This window comes from Corvus kubaryi, unplaced genomic scaffold, assembly GCF_017639235.1.
Source record: "Corvus kubaryi isolate FWS band 111438036 unplaced genomic scaffold, C.kubaryi_AGA036_p1.0 37308, whole genome shotgun sequence".
Classification (NCBI taxonomy): domain Eukaryota; kingdom Metazoa; phylum Chordata; class Aves; order Passeriformes; family Corvidae; genus Corvus; species Corvus kubaryi.
The window spans coordinates 21,351,646-21,373,798 of record NW_024581096.1 but is presented as its reverse complement, the minus strand read 5'-3'; the positions used below and the strand labels follow the sequence as shown (position 1 = coordinate 21,373,798).

General features: G+C 43.2%; 1 protein-coding gene across 6 annotated transcripts in view; it reads left to right on the top strand.

The window, feature by feature from the left end:
* Positions 1–22,153, top strand: part of ST8SIA5 (ST8 alpha-N-acetyl-neuraminide alpha-2,8-sialyltransferase 5) — a 68,745-nt gene that overhangs the window by 9,942 nt on the left and 36,650 nt on the right. The window contains exon 2 of one of the 6 annotated variants that reach the window (XM_042028793.1): positions 12,266–12,974. The exons of 2 other annotated variants lie outside the window; for them this stretch is intronic. In XM_042028793.1, the coding sequence (XP_041884727.1) occupies positions 12,844–12,974 (131 nt within the window). In that variant the 5' untranslated portion in view covers positions 12,266–12,843. Of the gene's footprint in view, positions 1–11,268; positions 12,975–22,153 lie in introns of those variants that run through there. 3 more of the 6 variants (XM_042028792.1, XM_042028795.1, XM_042028794.1) reach the window with 3 other exon arrangements.

Here is a 22,153-nt window from a genome sequence, read left to right as displayed (position 1 = left end):
GCCCAAGCAAAATGAGTGTGGGGTTTGAGACACCAACAGTTCCACCAGGCCTGAAACAGGAATGGGAGCAGGGAAAACAGGACAACGTCACTTGGAAGGGAGCAGAAACTCACCTGCACTAAAAAATATCTTCTAAAGAGCACAGTCTCTTGTGCTTGCTGCCAATTGTACTTGATTAATCAGGTTTCTGTGGAGGTGTTTTCCTTCGCTCCATTCCTAACAGCATATTTTTCCATAAGTGATCTGAAACTTGTAGCAGATAATTCATTGCCTGTGAGATCATGACTCTTCCAAACCGTTGCAACATTTTGCCCCCAGAAACTAAGAAAATTCTGGTTGAAAAAAACCACATAAATACCTTTCCAAGGCATCAGTCCCACAAAGGTGTTTGTTCTTTTAAAAGTAATCATTGTATCCTCCCCACCAAAAAAGGAGGGGTTGGATTTCAACTGGATTTGCTCCTGTGGAGCTGAAGTTTTCCTGCTGGAGTCTATTAGGTAGTTCCAAACCAGAGGGCATTTCTGTGCCACACACCTGTTCCAAGAGCTCCCCCACCTCGATACAGACAGCTGCAGCAAAAAGCCCCATTCACTCTGGAGAAAACACATTTTATAATAGCATCCCATCCCCCAGCCAGACGGGATCAAGCTGAGGCAGCTGCAGTCCAGGTCCCATGAGAAATACTACAAAAAGTGCAATTAAAATAATTAGTTAATGCCTTTTTATCTGGGATGGTAACAAATAAGGAAAAGAGCTTGAAATAGCTATTCTACTTATCAGTCCAGTATGGTATTGGATGCTTCCCAGGGTTGCTCTAAGCTTTCCCTGGGGTTTTAAAAGCTTGTGGGTGGTGCTTGGCCACTTGCTGGATTAAGGATCTCTATTACTGATGGTAACAGGGGTAGGTTAAAGCCACTTGAGCAGTAGATTTTGCTGTGAGAACAAAAAAAAAAGTGAGTCTGAGTTGATAATAAAGTGATTTAGATTCCCATTCCTCCCCCTGGAAATCAAGATTGCCTCTCATTGATTTAAGTGTGTACTGGCTCAGGCTCTGATTAAGCAGAATTTGCCTGATGATTCAACTTTATGGGGGATGCACAAACAAAAAATACATGGCCAAATACATCCCTGGCGCAACTCAGTGAAATCTGGCATTTACCCAGTTGTTAGCTGCTTGTTGTTTGAGGGATTCTCTGCTAGCCTTCAAATGGTGCAATAAATGAAGATTTCTTTTGCAGGCATTCTAACTCCTTTTACGGAAGTGTTCAAGGCAAATAAAGTAGTGTACCAGGAACTTTAGCTCCAGCAAACTGTGTTTGTTATTGCCACAGCAGATGATATTTATTCTGCAGCCAAGTGAGATGGCCAAAGGGTGAAATAAACCTAAAAAACAGGGCAGACTCTCTTAATAATCTTTAGATCCTCTGATTTCATTCTGAGATTTCATCCAGGGGACCAAATTACGCAAATATTAGTATTTTTTCATTTTATATTCCTGTCGTCATTCCCTGTCATCCCTGTGGGGTAACCTGGAGGTCGGGCATCTTACTGAAGAACATGAAAATATGGAATAATATTGAATAATAAATGCTTCAGGTCATGCAAGCTGTCCCTGTCTCTCACCTTCTTGGCAGATGAATACAGAATAGCTGAGCTGAGGGAAGTATGAGCGGCTCACACAGTGATTTTGAGGTGTTTGCATGCAGTCTGTGAAGCTGTCAGTGATCTTTGCATGGATCATCAGAGGAGTTCTTGAATCTAAGTATTTTGCCTTGTGACAGGGAGGTCCAAAAGCTACTTTCTGTATAACTGGGCATTTCCTTTTTATAGTTTCAAATTATTTCATTTTCCTTGCTTTTAAAAATCTTCCAGTTCTTGGAGACCTGTTATTTTGAAGTATCTGATTCTCTTACGTTGTCTGGAAATGTAACACCCCCCTTCTCCTCATCCCGGCTAATTTTTTGATATCACTGAGGGGGAAGAAGTACCCAAGGTTTGCTTTGTTTTCCTTTCGTCTGTGAGTGGAGGGTTAACAGCAGAAGTAGGAAGAAGGGTTAGCAAAGGAGAGTGCTAGTCATGTGGACAGAATGCCAGCAGCAAAGCTGGCACATGTTGTTCCATTCGCATGAAGAAAGTTTTATTCATTTGCTGATGATCATCTACAGTAGCTATGGGAGAGAAGCAGGAGAACCAGAGTAAAAGTGGAAATCTGGGTAAAATTCTGCAGCTTTGTCCCCCTTCATGGTAGGTGGCTGCAGGAAATGTGATTTTCAGTGGCATTTGCTGGATTTAAGACTGGCACTTTCAGTGGATTAAATATCAAGGGGAAAACAATCATAGCTCACTTCCTAACGTTATTTACCTGACATCAGCTTGTTTCCTTGCTGTTTTCACACTTGGCCCTCTTGCCATCCCACCTGCAGCTGAAATGGTCATCCAAGGCTCCTGCTATACTCAGGAAAGAAAAAGGTGTTTTTGGGATGTGACGCATTTGACATATGTTTGGGACACTTTGGGATTAAAAGAGCTGTTTTTCTCTATGGAGTGTGTTAACTCAGTCTCAGCTGGGTGCCTGGAGGGTTTTGGTGAATGTAGGCACATTCATTGATGGTGGGAGTCAGGTGCATCTCTGTTCAGTGCTATGAACACCAAGATTTCCTGATTTCCATGGGCTGTGTATGATACTTGCCTATCTTCAGCAGGCATGTCAAGGAGTTGAAGATGGGATTGCGTAGGGAAGTGGATCCTGTGCTCAGGATCAGGTGGATCCTACTCTTGCAAGAGCAAGATCTTAGGATCTTAAACTGGCAAAATCATATATTAAAAGGCAGTGGGGTTATTTTTTTTTTTTTTTGCCTTTAAGCAGTAAGTGAAAATTTGTCCTTGTTCCTTCTGCAGTACACCTGCCAGGCCAGGAAATGCTATGATTGCTGGTTCAGAAATGAGGGAAGAGATGCTGAGGAGGGCAAAGCATCCACCTGCGCTGTATGTGGAGTGTGGGGTGAGCTGACTAAGTGGCAGATGACTCCCCCTCAGCATGCAGATGTCACAGTTCAAGTGCTGAAAGCAGCCACGCTATCAGAGAAGTCCTGTCCTACCTTGCCAAGCCAGCCTGGAGATCTCAGTACTGTGCTGCAGCTGTGCCTGAAGTCAGGAAGGAAGCCTGGTAAAACATGGAGCTGAGCCCAAACCTACAGCTAATTAGCAAATGATAGTTAAGGCTGTTGTCCCCACTCCAATGAGGATAAATATGGACTAGGTTTTTGGCATGCTGGGAGGAAGTTTGGGGTTTTACATGGAAAAAAAAGACTGGATAGTTCCACAAAAGTACAAAAAAAATTAATGATTTTTTAATTGAAACTTTTACATTTAATAATAGTAACCTATTAAAGCCAGTGGGGTATGAAACACTTAGAGCTGTCGTTTGAAATCACCTTGGATGGATATTGAACTATAACTTTTTGCAGCTGTGTAACTTTTCTCTAGTTGCTGGGGAGATAAAACTGTTAACAGGAACACATTGAGTTCTGGACCACAGATGTGTTGTGATGGGAGAGTGGAGATTGCAAGGACAGACACTGGATATAGAATGCAGAGTTAATGGCTTTTCTGCTTATTTTACTGGAGGTTATCTGCTCGTTCCAGGCAGCAGCTGGTTAACTCAAGTCTGGAACTGTGCTCTGTGTAGGGCTGATCAGAGCTTGCAGGGATTTGCCAGGTGTGTGGCCCAGAGCAAGGTGTGTATTCCTGTGCTGACGTCTTAGCTAAGGTCATGTGTCACAGCACAGTGTTTGTTGTGAAAACACTGATTTTTGCAGTGCCAGCTGGTTCTGCTTCATCAACTGGAAGGAGACGTGCTGAGGGAAAATGGTTTGTCCTTCCTTTGCCCAGAAGGATGCTGAATGTACAGATCTGAACTGCAGCTTCCTTGGATTTCCGAGCCAAACCTGTAGTGGTATCCGAGGTGAGGGGATAGCACCTGAGCATGAGCTGCCAGAGGGGAGCTGATGACCCTGCCATAGCTCTCTCATGTGCTGGAAGGACTTGATTTTCCTATTATTTAGTGTTTGATATGGTGTATTTTTCCGATTGGGAAAGGAAAACAGAAAACCTCTACCTGGAGCAGTATATTGTGAGGGATGGCTCCAAGGAGGAAAAGCAAGAGCAACTAGGAGGCTAGAAATCTGTAAATTAAAAAGGAGTAAGGGACATTCTTCATACACCCTTTCCACTTTGCTTTTAATTCCCTTGCCTGGTAAAGCTTAGAGCAAAAGTTGAATCAGTTTATAATGACAGTGTGCAACAGTTTAGGATATATCCTCCCTAATAGCTTTGCCACAGTGGAAAAAAAAAAAAAAAAGAACAACTTATTGTGATTATTGCCCCTCTTATTAAACAAATATTTTGTCTGTGATTCCAGCGGAGGTGAAATCGCAGCATTGTTCTTGTTTGCAGCTGCTTCCATGCACTGCAAGGACCCACAAACACTACTAGTTATGGCTTTTGTTGCCGCATCAGGGAAGAGCTGTCCTCATCAATTAAGCAACTTTTGAACCTCTGAAACCTTCCAAGTGAATCTGACACTGTGGTTCAAATTCTCAAGTGCAGCAAAAGAGAAGTTCTGATTTGGGTGATCCATATATGTGAAAGGGGAACCATGATAACAACACGAAATGCAGATCTAAATGCAGACACAGTATTTAATTGTAACTGTTCATGAAAAGGAGCAGAAAGCTGATGCAGAAATGCCTTCAAGGGTGACTTTTCACTGTTTAATGTCTCAACACACTGAATTACATTTGGAAGTCGTATGCATTGAAGAATACTTTGGCAGACTGAGCCCAGACAACTGTGGTTTTACTGTGCTTGAGCCCTAGGTTTATCTTCCTTCTTCACCCAGGTCCAATACCTTTCTCTCTCACTGCCAGTAGCCCTTTTCTTGCTGCTGTTTGCTCTTGTGAATATTATTTATTATCGATGGAAACTAAAATTGCAGTTTAGAGAATGCTTTACCAAGAGTAATTTGTTCCCAGCAAGACCTTTTAGCTACATGGTAACATGAAAGCATCAAAATGCCAGGAGAACATTATAAAAATAAACTGCCCTGGTGCTAAAATAAGCTTTAATTGATTGAGAATTGCACTGAGCCTGACAATCTGAAACATTTATTACTATTTTTCTTTCAAGCTTCAGCTGCATGTGATTTAGAGTGACTGAATTATAGTTCCCACATACCTTCCTACCCACAGTGCGTGAAAGAAAACCCACACACAAATTTCTTAGCTCCAGAGGAGCTGCTGGATACACCTGGAAGAAAATAAAAAAGCTGATTGAAAGTGAAGTTTAAATAAAGGTGATGCTGATGGGAATGTTCGGGGAAAAAAAACCAAACCCTATTCTGGCTGAATGCCATGCTGTGCTTCCCTCTCCTCATCCCCACTCTTCTGGGGATGTCTCTCCCTGTCAAAGGCATTTCCTTAATATCTGCTTGCAGAGCACTGGATCCTGTAGGACATATGGTGTTGGATGTTAATATTGGCTGTGGATAAACTACCACTCTGTCTTCCCCGTTTTAGGTTATTAGAGAAAAAAATCACCTCCAACTGACTGTACTCAGCTATTTACATGAATGCATGTTGCAGGGTCTCTAGCAAGAGGTCAACACCACCACCAAAGACCGTGCACAAAAGTGGAAAATTTTCTGACTGATGGATTGACTGATGGTTCTGTTCTGGAGAGAAATATGTGGAATACAGCACTGGAATTAGTTGAAATATATCTAACATCAGTGGGGTCATCATAAATCATAGAATCACAACTTGGGTTGGAAAGGACCTTAAAGACCATCTTGTTTCAACCCCTGCCATGTGCAGGGACACCTTCAACTAGACCAGGCTGAGTTTAAGATCTCACTGTAAATCTCTACTTGAATCATAGCCCTGGACAAGTCATTTGCAGTCAAGAGCCAAACAAGGATTTTCATTTAACTCCCAACATTACGAGAGGAGGAAGATGCTCAAACACCCTTTTGGCTGTGGCTGTCCATCTCCCTGCCCATGCCAGCACTGCCTGTAATGGTGCTGTAAAAGGCCAAGCTTCTGGCAGAGGCCAGGGGTGATCCAGGCCCTGCCTATGGACGGAGTTTCTCCATCTGTGTGGGTGGCACTACCCTTGAGACTCTCAAAGTTGTTTGGCAGCAAAATGGACCATGGTTGTCTGGGTTTAGCACTAGTTTGCAAGCTGAGCTGTTTGCATGCTACCAAACACAGCTTCCAAATTGCAATTCCTGCTGTCTGCCAGAGGGAGTAATAAATCCCTCTCTCACCTTTCCTTCTTGCCTGCATGAATTATAAATGCCCATGGCAGGAGCTGACTCAGCTGATGCCTCGTTGCAGTGTCTGACTGTTCCGGGAATGGTCTTTGTTTGTTACCCTAACACAGGAAAGCATGACCCAGGCATTCATGGCAGATCACACATCCAAAGGAGGGAATTTGAAAAGGCCACCAGTTTTATTAATAGCCACCTCTGTGGCCACTTGCAGGTCGGACCAAAGACTGCGCAGGGCTTAAAGGCTGAATCCACGCTTCCCCAGGAGGGGTAGAAAGATGTGCCTGGTCACAGTGCCATAGGGATAGAGGTGTCTGTCTTCCAGGTTCGTTGTCCAGGTTCCAGTGGACATTTCTACAGTGCCAGAAGAGCAAATTTCAATATGCTCCATGAAGAACAGGGATTGTTGAAGACCACAGAAGCCACATGGATTTTTTTTTTTAATTAATAGTTTTTGTCATGGACTGAACTAGTAGTGGACTAGCATGGATTATTAAAAAAAATTCATGATATGTTTGAATACATATTGGCTTTGGCTAGAAGAGTAACTTGTGTGAACAGGTAGACTAGCAGTTAGCAGTGTGTGTAGCCAGCTTTGTAATCAGTGCTGTTGGAGGGCATAATGAGGAATGGCTCAATGTCCTGTCTGCTTGAAAGGTCGTATGAACTGAAGCCAATGGTTAATTCAAAAGGAATATACTTCATTCCTTTGAATACAAAATCACTGCAGAACTGAGATTAAAAGTTACCCTTGTAGCTTTTCCTGAATAGTTTTCTATAATAGGTCTCTTTTACACCTTGATTATAAGAATAGCGTAAAAATTTCAAAGTTTTAATTAGCTGATAGTTCTGAGGAAAAGTTTCCTTTTCACATTTGCATCAATTTTGATTAATGCTTCTCACTGACAGAGAAAAACATATTCCAAAATCTGATACACTGTCTCTGTGAATTAATCTAACTTTATATGCCATAGTATGTATTTTTAAAAGTATCTATTAATGTTTTCAGTTATGCTGAAAAAATGTATTGTTAAAATAGTGACATAATTATTAATTATGGTTTTCAGTGTTAGATAATGCGTGATCCTTATTCTGGTCATGGGAAATATTTGCTTATTGTGGTGTTAATATTGGAATATTTTCATAAAAGAGAAGTATCAATCTTTCAACACCCATTAAAGTGAGTACCACTGATTCCAGTGCTTTCCAGACTTTCACTGGAAGGTTTTAAATGTGGATTTAGTGAACTAGGTGGGAATTATGACTTGCTTGGGATAGAGCCAGGATCATGTTTCTTCTTTGAGACCAACAGTTGGCCATGGAAAACCTTTGACCCCTCTGTTGTTCTGCCAGCATCTCAGTCCCCTTGATTTGGTGCTAAACCCAGAGCTCCCATGCAGTGCTCCAAACTCAAACTAATATTTTTTACTGGTAATTCCTGTAAATGAATTTTGGTCCTTCTTCTTTTTCCCTGAAGAGAGTCTGGGCTTTCACTGTTCTCAGTTTCTTTCAGGGCTGTGAGCCTGAACAGGACCATAACAATCACACTTAACTTCCTGTATTTTCTAGGAATCTGGAAATGTCACTGGGAAAGCAGGGATGTCCCTAGCACTGAGTTTTGCAGTTTGCTATTCATTTTAGCAGGCTCTGCTATAAGGAACTGTCAACAGTAAATGTACAGCACTGCAGCCACGGCAGCCTCTGCATCAGAGCTTCCTGCCAGAAGACCTTATTCCTTTGAGGAAGACATTATTCCTTTTCCAACAGAGATGGTGTCAGCAGTGTAAAAAAGGGGTATTTTATGCACTGGATTATTTATATTTACATATGGGGCCCTATGTGACCCATAATTAGGAGTAAATTGGTCGTGGTTCAATAGATGATGTAATGCATATCCAGTGTACAGACCATATGTTCTGTTCAGGACATGTCCTCTCATTCAGGTGTCTCCACAGGTAGGAGCCTGGTGCCAATTAGCCACTGTCATCTCCACAAGGCTGAACCCAGCTCAGAAGAAAATAAATGCTCACATCTTAGCTGAATCCTTTCAGCTTCCTTCACTGTCTCAGTTTAAGACATATGGATTTGTGGCAATGATGGGGGACTAGACACTGTGTTAAGCATCAGATTATGCTAATAAATTCATGTTTTATATCTGCAAAAGAATTAATATTGATAAGCATATGTTTATGAGTTTCATATTCAGCAGAACCTTCCAGCCATATACCTATGTGCCAGCTCTTTGCAAAATCAAGGATCTAGCAGTTTACACTAGCATTGTAGAAACTGTAAATAGACATGATTTAATTTTAATTGGGGAGGGGGGGAATGAGGTGTAAAAAATGTTCTTCTCACACCTTTTACAGCCCATAGTATTCTGCAATGCTGACTGTGAAGTTCTTTGGTCTGAACCACAGCCACGAAGATGAGAGTGGCTGAGCAGGCAGGAGGAGAAAGAATCCTGAAGGGGAATGTGAAGCATATCTTGTTTTACCCTGAACCTGTATGATACTGCGGATTTAACATGTTCGGTTATATGTTCCATGATTTAAACAACCAAGAGACAGATCTGCTTTCCCAGACACCAAATGCCCTTGCTTTCAGCTGAAATTAGAATGCGTGATCAGTCAAACACTGATTCAAATGATAGGTTCAGTGAAAGATACTTATAAAAATTCCCAATCAGACCTGCCTATCAAAAGTTAATTTTTTCTTCTTCATTTGCATTAAAAAATAAACTGCAGCTCAGTAGTAAGGGCTGTGTTTTGTCCTTCCAAGACAGAGAGTGAGGTGAGCTTATTCCCTCCACAAGAGAAGTAGAGTCTGACTCCTGCCAGGTTTTCTCCTCTTGCCAATTCATCTTTCCTCATGTAGAGCTTCAGTAACATGGTCTTGGCCTTTTTGTCCTTGATATTTAATATTAATTTATTCTAAAAAATAAATAAATCCAAATCTGATTCATTGGGCCTTAAGAGCAAATGATGAGCTCCCATTGGAGGGTGTCACTGTAAGGAATATGTTTGTGTTTGTGTTAGAGCACTCACAGAGTCTCGCTGCTCAGGGTGGAGGAGTTTCTTGTGACAGATTATCTCTGGTGATATTTAGCAAGCAGCTCACATGCAACAAATAAAGGCCAGACATGTGTAAGACTGACTGCTTCTGGCAGCTTCATATTAGGATCCATTTTGCCACATTTGCTTTAGACTTTGAAGTCTGTGGTCCACGAAATGATGCAGGAATACCCGTTCTGAGCTTGTGTCTATCCTGCTGGACATGTTATAAAAGCAGGTGGATGCAGCACTTGGGGACATGGACTAGTGGTGGACCTGTTGGTGCTGGGGGAATGGTTGGGCTCAATGGTCTTAGAGGGCTTTTCCAATCCTTCTCAGGCTCTCAGGAGGGGATCTGTTGATGTCTGTTGCTTGTTTAAGTGCAGGGTGTAAAATTATTTTTAAAAAAATACTTTTTTTTTCTCTGCAGAGGCCTGATGCTTTCAAGGAGGCCTGTAGTTTACAAGTGGAACTCTCAAAGGGCCCCGGGAATGAGTGCTGACACTGCTCATTCATCCCTTCTGCTGTACTCTAAGGCAGTTTCACTCACAATAAATGTTGCAGGCACTTGAGCATCCTGTGAAAATTTGTCAATAGACATCCTATTTATCTGTGCCTGCAAGGAGCTGGTCTGCTTCCAGTTCTGCAGTGGTGTTGCACTGGGCTGAGGGCAGCAAACAGATTTCTTTGGCATGTGACGTCAGGAATGATGCCTGTGCAAGATCTGGCACAGAAAACCTTTCCTGTTTTTTATAGATACCTTTGTACTTTGCTTTTCGTGTCTGCAGCTCTTCTGCTCATAGGTCTCTCAGGTGCTGTATCTTCTGGCCAGTCCTGATATAGCAGAGAATGATGAGAGGACACAGAAAATCAAAGCCTGACAGGATACACGGGCTGTTTGCTGCAGCTCAGGCTGACCATCACTCCACGAGAAAGAGCATCTGCTAGGCTCAGGAATTTGGTGCATTACAGCAGACATCTCTAGAAAAAAAATCCCTTTGAATGGAGTGGAGTAAAAGTAGAAATGTTGAAAGTGTTTTCACCAAAACCTAGGTGATACAAGAATCTGAAAAATCAGCGTCACATTGATAGAAAGTCACAGGAAGCCAAATTCTACTCTCTGATACTTTGCTGTTATTGTAAAATAACTCCCAGAGCAGCTGAGGCAAATTTCTCAGAGTTTTCAAAGCTATCAGTAGAAACCAAACAATTCAAAGCATCAAGTAAATTTTCACTCACATCTGAACTTATTAGCCTTGACTCACGTCCTGCATACAAATCTGCCTGTGTACTATCTTATGGGGTCTCAGCCTGGGAATTTTGATGGCCATACAGATTTTCCTTTTCCTGAGAGGATTTATGATTAGATCCATCTAAATGGTACAGTTCCTATAGGAAAACAGTCTCATTATGATGTGAGCTTACATGAACTGATCATTAAAAGAAACGTATTTGGCCCTAGAGCCGATGACTTTGACATAGGGAATCAAACTACTTTTAGCGTTTAACTTGCAGTCCCCTGGTATGTGTATTATTCCCAGTACAGTATAAATGCATCCCACTGAGTTATTTTTCTAACCTAAATAGTGGTTTTCTTTTCTTGGCTCTGGAGGACCCTGAACCACATGGTTCAAAGAGTGTTTCCCAGGAAGTATCAGTACGTCCTTGCCCTCTGCTTCTACTTTTCCCTGGATAATCTTTGATCTGACCCGGGGTCCCCACTCTATTTATATGCAAGGTGATAATGAAAGCATTCATCATGGTTCAGAAATAGGGGTGTGGGAGGCTGTGAGAGGCACTGGGGCAGGTCATATCAGGGGCTGAATCCCTCTACCTTCTCTGCAAAGTCAGGTGTGCCTAAAGTGCTGGTCTCCAGCCTGCGGGAGTTCAGGGTGACCAGCTTCCTACCTTAAACACTTGTGTGACATTTGTTGCTTAAAATTAGGAAAGGCAAAGCCTGTTTTAGCCATTGTGTTTCTTGCCTAAATTTGTGTAGGTCATGCTGAGGACTAGCCTTGTTTTCAAGCACTGTGTTGAAAGCGTTGCACAAGGTTACCTTTGGCCATTCTTCATGTGAAGCACCAGTTACAGCTGAAACGAAGTCCATGAACACTCCCCATTTGCTGCTCCACACAGCTGGGCTGCTGGCACACTAGAACATTTTGCATACGCTGATTTAACTGTTGGAAGATCTATTCACACAAAAATCCTCCTATTCTTTTAGACAAAGGATTTTTTTCCCCCCTCATTTTGTTGTCAAGATCCTTTTCCCATCTGTTATTGGGGCAAGACAACCTCCTAGTATGGATGTTTCATTGGATGTTCCAAGCTTTCACTGGAACTTGTTTTATGGTCAGGGCAGATTTTGCTCGCAGTGAAATCGGCGACAAAACTCCCCATGAGCTGAATTGAGCCTCTCCTGACAATGGGGGATTTTTAGAGGAGTTACGATGGCTGTGAACAAGATCTTGTTGCTCTGCCCTTTCAAAAGAGAGCTGTGTCTAGTGGAGGAACAATCAGAATATTTGTCTCTTTAAATGAATGGTTCTTAGAGCTTGCACTGAGAGGCAGGCTCCCTCTCTGCGGCTGTGAGGCTACTCAGAGCCTCCAATAAATCAGCATGCAGGCATTGAGAGCTCTGTCCTTGAAGGGATGCACAGTGACCTTGCTTATGCTTACTCTGGAGGAATAGGGGAAACAGAGGAGCCCAAATAGTGAGCGGTGCGTGACTGAAGGCTCTGCATTCTGCATGCAAATACCACAGCACCGGAGCCACGGCACGGACGGCGCGCTGCTACACAGAATGCAGCTTTCCTGCTAGCCTGACCAGCCTGACTGCTGCCACTGCTGCTGTGTTTCTTTTCATTTTTTTTTTTTTTCCCTGCAGGGTTCTGAATGAAATCCTCATGATTGTTACATGCTTGTTCAATAATAGCATGCCCCAGTCACGTCTCCTTGCGAGAACATTTCGCTGGAATCACTGAGCAGAAGCAGAGAAGAGCTGACGACTATGTGCTTCCAACGCAGGTTACCGGAGCCCCGTGTTTGCCATTGGCTGCAGTTTTCTGGTTTGTGAGCAGCTTCCCCCATCTGGAATATGAAAATGGGATTGAAGTAGATAATTGCTAGCAGCGGGTTTTCAAGAGAGGCTTAGAGGGAACAGAATGCCTCTCACACAGCACAGGCTGCCTGTGCTGAGAGAGCTCTGAGAGATGATTTTAGATGTTACCCACGTCTAAATCTCCTGGAAACTTTACCATGGAAGCAAGCCATTGCGCACAGTCCTGGAGCTAACATTCAAAAGGGGCAAGGAAGGGGCAGCAGGGCCAAACAATGGGATACCTTGTCCTTGGATTGCTCACAGAAAAGCCAGCAGGCATTCCCCTCTGCTCCCCAGCAGAAAGGGCATGAAGGTGGCGATGAACTGAATTTTACCCAGTGAAGCTTCAGTGGCTTTTAAGAACGATGGGATACACTGACCCTTCGTCAAGCCGTGATTTGCTGGGAAACAGAACTTTGTTCTTCATCTTCATCTGCGCCTTTGCTGTGGTCACCTTGCTGCAGCAGATCCTCTACGGGAGAAACTATCTCAAGAGGTAAGGGGGGATTGGAGGGAATAGGAAAAGTTGTCTGATTGGACTGAGGGGAGATGGGGCTCCAGGCAAAGCATTGTAACAGCTCAGACCACTTCTCAGTGTTCAGCTAATGACAATAATATCTTGTAAGTCTGGGAAGGTGCATCCAGCATCTGTAATATCTGTTGGATTACGAATGCAGGAGAAGGTTAGGCAGAATGTTTTGTGAGTTTCCTGGACTATGTTTTAATCCTCAACTGTCACAAAAATATAGGGTTTTATTCAACTTAAACAGACTTGTACCACCTGACTATTTGCCCCTGATCAAACCCTGCCTTACAGGCTTCCCACTCTGTGTAAGTTCAGGCTGAAATGGCTCAAGAGGTTGAATTAAGGTAGCACGTTCATTGCTGAAAATTCAATGTCTTTAGAAACAAACATGCAAACGCAGTTCCTAAAATCAATATTGGTGGTCCGAATAACCAAGAGAGCCCTTCATGTTTTCACTGCTGTGTTCTTATGAATTGCTGCTGAGACTGCTTCACTGTAGAACACATCAGTCTTTGACCTGAAAATGCTCTTTTCACAGCAAACACTGGTGAGGATCTATAAGTGTTTAACCTAGACCCATCCAGAGTTTATTTTACTTAAACCTAGTTTGAGAAGTTACAGCTTGCATGATTTTATGAAGAGGAGTGTTTTCCTTACATGCTTTGAGGTAAGTGTTTCAGCTGTGTAGGCAGCTGCTGTGGAATTTTTTACTGGAGTTCAGCTGCATTCTGCCAGGAAAGATCAATGGTTTGGTTCTTGCCTTGCCTGCAACTCATGTAGTTGTTTGCCTGGTGCCAAGAGCAAGCAAAATGCTGGCAAATCAGCAAACGTTTCTCTCTGGGAGGGAAAAGCAAGCATGATGTTAGTATGTATAGACAGGGGTGTTGTTTAGCCACAGAGCAATCTGTGAGACTTGTGTAGCACAAGGCCTTGTCTGGGGGACTCTGTTTGACTTTTGGGCACCCCAACTCCAGAAAGATGTGACTTCCTCAGCTGGAAGGAGTAAGGGTGAGCAGAGGTGTAGAAAACATGGGGTTTTTTGGCTTGGAGATAATTGAGGGGAAAAAGGATAACTGACTTGAAATACCCAAATTAAATCTTACCTGAAGAAAGCAATAAATACATCTCTGTAAAAACTCACAAGGTGTTAAAATGTTGTAGCAGGAAAGACTTGGATTTAACCACAACGGGTAACTTCTAAAGAAAATGGTTCCCTGAGGAGGTATAAAATCTCCATATTTGGAGGGCTTCAGGAACCTGGTGGGTAGACCAGGGTAGTACTAAGCTTCCTCGGTGTTAAGAATATGATTTCATGGCCATGTCGAGATCTCATCTTGCCTTATTTCTCAGTTTTTCCCCTTTGTCCTGGAGGCCTGGCAGCCCTACCCATCCTTGCCTTTCCAACTCAAAATGACTGGAACATGATTAGAGAGAGGAAAAATAAATCCCAAGTACAAACTGAAATGAAAAATGGCAGAGTAAAGATAAAATGATGAGAAGATGCAAACAAAAACTCTTCCACTGAGTGATCTCTGCCTCTGTCCTGCCTCATGTCCTGGGAGCCTCTCCTGTCTTCATCAGGGAATGAAAAAAGGCTGATGATGTCCAATTCCCAGGATGGCAAGGAGAAAGTCTGTTTCTGAACCCTCTGCCATCAAAGAATCTCAAGTTGGGAGATGAGCAAGTATTTTGTCACTTGGACTGGAAAACACTTTTTTTTTTTTTTTTAATTCCAGGTTCCAATTATTTGTTTCTTTTCCTTTTTTTTTTTTAATTAATCATGTGAAAAGAGTCTCATAGAGGCCTTTCCCAACTCAGTGCAGGGAAAATAAAAAGCACCTCAGCTCCTTTCTGCTGGGAATTGGCAGTTCCCATCCTCCATGGAAATAAAAATGCAGGATGTGGCAGTCTTGGGCTGTAAGTTTTTGGTGACAGAAAGGTGATTTGAGCAGCGGCCTGCATTTTTACCATAATATTATGATGAAGGTACTTTTTTTCCAGCTTTCCTTTCCCTCCCTCCCTCTTAATGCCCTGCAGTACCTTGTGGTGAGCATTCCAGGGCAGTCTGATTGCCAGTGAGCTCCATGCAGGGGCAGCTGTAACCTTTAATTACACTTGGATTTCACAAACCTCCGGTCTTAAGCCCCCTGCTAGAAGCTGATTCTGGCTACGAGGCTCCTTGGACATGTTATAACTTGTACCTGGTGGCTTTAGAGAGGCTCCTTAGAGAGGGGAAGTGGGATATTTATAGCCTTGGTGCCACTTGCCAAGCTGTAGCTTGGGGATGCTGCCTGAACCCGCAGCCATTTACTCGTTCAGATTCCATGTGCTGCTTGTTTGATGACAGCCTTTGCCTGCATCCCAACACCTGCAACAATAGCAGGCCCCATGGCCTCTTCCCAAGGCAGCAGGAAGAAATTCCCATGTGTGTTTGGAGAAACCTGAAAATTGCCCTAAAGTACTATTTCAGTAAATGTACAGTGCTTTTAAGTCTAAATATAACACCAGGGTAGCTCTTTTCTCTGCAAGAAGATGGTGGATATGGGTAAAGGCCAGCAAGGCAGGGAAATGTGACCTAAAACAAACAGCTTGGGCACAATGCCAGCAACAGTATAGACTCAGGACTGGTCCCAAAAAGAAGAGTCGAGAAAGCCACTCTTTTCTGGGAGGAAGATGGAAAAGTTTGCTGCATGGCTGTAAGCTGTGCCATGCCACTTGCCCTTACAAGCGGGGAATGGGCTGGTTTGATGGCCATAAAATCTCACCTGAGGCTGTCCATGGAGGGTGCCATGGAGGCTTGGGGTCCTGCACTTGCCCACAGCCGTGTTCCCAGAGCATCTGTGGGGGTGGCAGGACTGTGGACAGGAAAGGACACTCCAGGAAATAAACTCTGCTCAGTGAAATTTGACAAGGGGCCCAGCCTCTGGTCAAAATCCTCTCTTTCCCATTATGAGATATTAATGGGCTCCTGGCATTGCTGGAAGAAGGGGACACAGTGCAGTGATTGAATTTCTAGGCATTCACACATTTTTCACCCACCGTGTAATGTTCTCCACTCCTTCCTTTGCAGTTTTATACCGTGTCATTGGAAAGCAGAATCGTGCCCACCTTTCTTTTTGCCCTTTTTCAGTTTTCTCCCAAGTGGGGTGGATGTGGGTGCTCTCACCCAGGCCAATGCCTCATCCCTGTAGTTGCAGCTGAAGTCCTAACAGGAGAGTCAAACTGCGAGCTGGAGAAATGACATCGGGAAGCTCTGGTCTCTGTAGCTTCTGATCCCAAGTAAAAAGGATGATGAAATGAGATATAGTTAAGCGACTTTAATACGGATCTCTGGGGTAATTATTTTTATTTTAGGATTAATGTGATGATTAAAAATCCACTGCATTGATCTGCTAAAGTAGGTTAAATGCTGTGGACTTCTGCTTAAATCCAGAGCTGCCACTTGCTTTTGTATTGACTCATTTTCCAATGCTCGCCTTTCAGCTGAATTTTCTTTTGAATCAGATGTTCATATGAGGGCTGGCCTTTTTTTGTCAGCTCTTGTTTGGCCAGCAGGGAATAATCCTGGATTACATCAGGAAACTGCCACTACGGTAAAAAAATGTTGAAATCTGTCTTCATCTCCCAACCTGTAGCATGGGAGAGATCAATAGGACAGTCCTTCCCTTTGGCAAGGGAAAAATATCAGAGCAATACTTTGCTATAAACCAATATTCTGGCAGGAAATTCACTAAATTCTGGGTGTTCTAACAGACTGACTTCTGCACAGGGAGAGTGTCAGCTGAAAAAGGGAATCTGCACCTTTAAAACTTCTTTCTTTTTTTTCAGCTGAGTGAGGAGAGCACATTTCCAAATCTATTAAAGACTCTAAGCAAATATTACCCCAGGGCCTGCCAGGGGGCAAATAAAAGATCTCAAAGAATCACACAGCAAGAGTCAGCAAACCTTCCCATGCAGGGAGGCTGCATTATTTGAAAGCTTTACACCTTCTAAATGAGAATAAAACATCACTCTTATGTATGTGTGCCCTCTAATAACAGACTCTCATGACTTGAGGTAAACCCACAATTTTTGGATATCTGAGGCAGCTTTTATTCAACAGTTGCAAATCTATTCCCGGGCATCTTTTCCTCTTTCCTTACCATGTAAGATAATTTGTGATCACTTTCTGTACTGCATGGACAAATAAGGAATAAACCCAGAGAAAATAAACCTGAACAACATGTTTGAGAGATGATTTAGTCTGTACTTTAGACATGTCATACTTACAGCAGGGACAGCAGGAATTGCAATGGGGACATGGAGGCTACATGTGGCCTAAGTTGTATTTTGTCCTAAACTGGGTTTTTTGTCCTAACTACAGCCGGCTCAGGTCAGTTGAGAGCTCCTGCTCCATCCCTGTCATGTCCTCCTCCCGTCTGCTTATAACACCCTGTGAAAGTGTTAACCATAACTGAAGACCATCTATTCCTGTATTAAAAGTCTCTTTCCATTTAAATATCTTCCCCAAGAGGCGTAATCTGAAGGTCACCTAGTGAGTCATCTCTCTCTGGTCACACAGCTCTGTGCCTCCAGTCCTAACCAGAGGGAATTACTACCCCACAGAAATTACATGTATCCTGTGAGTCATCTTGATGAATCCCTGACAAGGAGCGGGGCAGGTCTGGGGTTTGTGTCTTGAGGTTTTCTTCAGAGAAGAGTGCTGGAAACTTCAGAACAAAGCAAAGCCTTCAAACTGTATAGAACAGCACAAAATGTGTCTTTACAGGATATGGACATCAACTTAAAGGGGCCAGATCCAGTCGAGAACAGCAGGAAATGATGAGACTCCATCTATGCTGTTCCTGCTACAGGGTATTCCCAAGAGCACTTCAAGGCGTGCATCTTGGGAATGGGATGGAGGGGGCAGAACCAACAAGGGGCTGATAGTTTAATTCAGTTGTCTCCAAAGTCATGGAATCACAGAATCACTGAATGGTTTGGGTGGGAAGGGACCTTAGAGCTCATGCCATTGCACCCCCTGTCATGGGCAGGGACACCTTCCACTGTCCCAGGCTGCTCCAAGCCCCATCCACCCTGGCCTTGGACACTGCCAGGGATGGGGCAGCCACAGCTGCTCTGGGTAACCTGTGCCACCACTCTCACATGGAAAAATTTCTTCCTAGCATCTACCCTAAATTTACCGTTTGTCAGTTTGAGACCACTGCCCCTTATCCTGTACCTCCAGGCCCTTGAAAATAGTCTCTCTCCATCTTTCTTGTTGGCTCCCTTCACGTGCTGAAGGGCCACAGTTACATCACCCTGAAGCTTCTCCTCTGCAGGCTGAACAAGCCCAGTACTCTCAGCTTTTCCCCACAGCAGAGCTACTCCATCTTTCTGATCGTCTTGGTGGCTTCCTCTGGACTGGCTCCAACATGTTGATGTTCCTCCATCCAGAGGCTGGATGCAGTCACCCCATCCCACTGGTCATCCCATTGCATTTTTCACTGCTGCTGTTTGTTGCTTTAAGCAATACTCCTGAATCCAAAAACCTTTCCTTCCTCTGCTTAAAAGTTTGGGGTTTTTTTAAATGATAATTTTAATTTGCTTTTAAAGGAGAGCATCAAGCGGCTGAAGTTTTAGTACCAGAGTGTGAGGATATGTTATTTCCTCTCTTGTGCTCCCTGGCAGTGCTCCCCATGGCCCTGATGCAGAAAACCAGCAGGGTCTGTATCCCTGCTCCCTCTTTGCTGTATTTCTAGCACTGTTTGGTTTCACCTCTGCTTTTGAGATGACAAAACCACCTGCTGGTCTGGTCTGTGCACTGCTAGTCCTTCTTCACTCTTCAGATGACAGTAAATTAAGGTAACGAGCATCCATTATTTCAGTGTTTTGCACGTGCAAATTGCATTGTCCCACACATGGGGTGGTATGTTACACCATGGTCCTTCCTGACCTCAGATCATGAGAGATGTGTCACTGCAGCGTGGCCTTCAGACACTTGCCCCTTTTATTGTGGCTGTGGCCACCCAGCACCCCCCAGGACAGTGTCCAGAAGCCCACCCTGTGGTTGGTTTGAATCGTATTGGGCTGTAGGAGCTCTCCAGAAACTTTTTGCCCTGGAGCAGCAAATTATAGGTGTCCCACTTACCAGCCAAAAAGTGGCCATCATCCTCACTGACTAAATTAAATTTAGAGACAATTGAATCCTGATTCTAATTCACATAGTACCCAGTAACAGCTTCCTTCAGTCTAATTTCGTTGTGTGAAGATCCAGGCTTACTTCTGTCCATGCAAAAAACTCTTCGTATTTGGCTGAATATCTGGGTTAAATCCTCATTTTACACAGATCTGTTCCCTCAGTCTGACAGAGTAATGGTTGAGTATTGCCAACGCCCAGCATTCAACACCCTTTCATCCAAAGTGGTTTAACTGCTGTGACATTTCTTTTAGAGAAGAAATGCCATCAACTTGTTCTTTGGTGTTTTGGAAAGAATCACCTGCTTGGCCTTCATGTGTCTGGGCAGGTACAAAGTTCAGTCTTGCCTCCATTTGTAAAAAGCCAAACCCAGAGCTCAGCGTTCCCATTTTGGGTTGTGCTGCACCCACGTTCCCCACAGCCCCAGCTGTGGTGGATCACACCCTTGACCACTGACCTCTGTGGCCACTGATGATGACCTGGTAATGTGGTCTTTTATTTTTGACCCAGCTAGAGTTTTCTGATCTTTCTTACACTCGCTGGATTTGGTTTGGACATAATCATTGTGCAAAGCTTTGTATTTTCTTACTTCCACTGTGCTTCGTTCTTACCCTTGATTGCTTTTTCATTTAATTTCTCGATTTTTAATTCAAGTGTATTCATTGCTCAGCAGTCCATGTCTCCCTCAGGCAAATCATGGACTTACCCTCTCATTTCTTCGAGGCATGCTTGCCCTCTGTTGCTTGCATCCATTTTTCTTTTCCATCAGCCCTGCAGATAGTCACTGTCCTTTCACATCCTTTTTTATTTAGTTGGGTTTATGCTTTACTTCTCAGGGTGAAAGCCTTAAAACAGCCTCTGGTTTTGCATTTTCCATCAGAACAAATATGGCCAAAGCTGGGCTGTTCACAGTCCTAACAGAACATCTTAGGCTGTAAATATTTTGGCGGGGTTGCATAAGTGGGAACAGAAGATTATACCATCCTCTTCTGTGCGTGGAGAGAGGGAATTTTGCCTGCTCCTGTGCCTGGCACTGGGTACACACTCATTGACAGCGAATGCGTTTTGCTCATGGTCTTCAGCATGAACCCTCAGGGCAGTGTAGGGACACTTGACCTGATGCTGAATATATTAGTACTGGAAACTTGAGATGCAATGCAATTATTTCAGCTGGATCTCTTGTAGTGTGGTGAGATTTGGTACCCACGCTGCATCAGGCATCTACCGTCTCAAATGTCAGAATTTACTGGAATATTAAAACATTTGGGATTTCCTGTGAGTCTCCATGCTCAGGGCCTGGTTGTTTTTTTTCTTTTCTTGAAAATCACATGCCTCACTATATTTCATTCTGTTGTTGGTTTTATGCTGCCTGTCAGTATTACAAATAATGATATTTCAATTATCAATAACTATAATTAATTATAATTGTGAATAACTATTACCAATAGGATTGAGAAAGATTATCTATTAGTGCTTAGATGTTTATCTTCCAGGCACAAATGAGAAAAGATAAGATTGTAATGGTTTGGAAGGTATCCTTTGATGTTCTTGATGTCCTGGTCAACATTAAATCCATTTTGAGCCAACTATTTGAATGTATTTTATCTTTCCTGGGAAGTTATTTCAGACCCAAGTTTTTTCAGATATTGCTTGTGAATATGTGATGCAAGATTTAACCCAAATGTGAAATGTGCTACATGAAACAAAACCTTTTTTCTGTGTAATAATGGTTATGATCCAGAAGCTTCCCACCTATGTTTCCAATTTTGCTTTTTGCACTAGTCAAAATATACTCCTCCACCACTTTAATACTATTATTTCCCTCTAACATAAAGAGCCAAACTTGTCCCTGGTATAATTCTGTAAGGCCAAGAGTGTGGTGAAGCCAGACGTGTTCCTTTCCCACATCCTCCATCCATATTTTGGGTTTCATGGGGCCTGGGTTATCTAATTCCTTCTTTTTGCTGTGAATATACCATTCCTGCTCTTCCACATATTTTCATACATTTTCAAAACCTTTTAATAATCTTGTCCCTTTGAGATGGGAAGTGATCAGCTCAGTAATTACCCACTGTCAGTCAACTTGCAAAGCTGTAGGTCACTGAGACAAAGGTTGATCTCTATTAATGCAGTGAGCAGAGGTATGTATGTGCTTGTATCAGGACTTAAACTTGCATTTGGCTAATTTCTCTGGAGAAATAAGTATTTTTCCTAACTTGGCTGGTCAGATTCAATGTTGCTTCCACTGAAAAATATGAATTTTTTTATGGACTCACATAAGAAGTGGAGCATCCTGCCCAAGTACTTCAGTTGGCCCCAGGAATACTTTATATTTGTGCCCTGCCTGGCAGGATTATGCCCCTGGATCCTGGGCTGAAAGAGGCCAGCACACACATGGTGTTTTCATGACATTACGTAGCACAGGTGAATTGGACCTGGACTGCTACAGGCAGATTTATATTTCTTTCTTTCTTTCCCCTGTGCTGCATCTTTTAACTTGTTGTGCCTTGTGCATTTATTTCAAAATGGATTGGGGTGTTTTAAAGTGATATTTAACTATTCAAGTAAGCATTTGCCTTGTTCCCGTCATCTGACTTCATTGTCCTCAGGGACTGAGTCTGACCCTTTTGTCAGGAAAGAGGTTTTGGATACAGGCTAGTCTGACTGGACACTGCTGGGCTGGGTTTGATCTCAGTGTCTCACTGTTGCCCAGCGGTAATTTTGTTCTTTTACTCCTTTTGGGCCCTCTGATGTCTTTTCAAGTGTGGTGTAAATAAACTTGCTATTCCTGGCCTGTGCAAAATGAAGAGGGGTCCTTGTTTTTCTCCAGAACTCCTCTTACTGCTGTCTCTGCAGGCTGCTGTATTTCTCTTCACTTGTGCAGCAGTCTGTCACACTGGACGTTCCTGATATTCCCCTCACCCAAGTTCCTCTCACTCCCTGATCCATTTCAGTGAGTGTTTCCAATCAC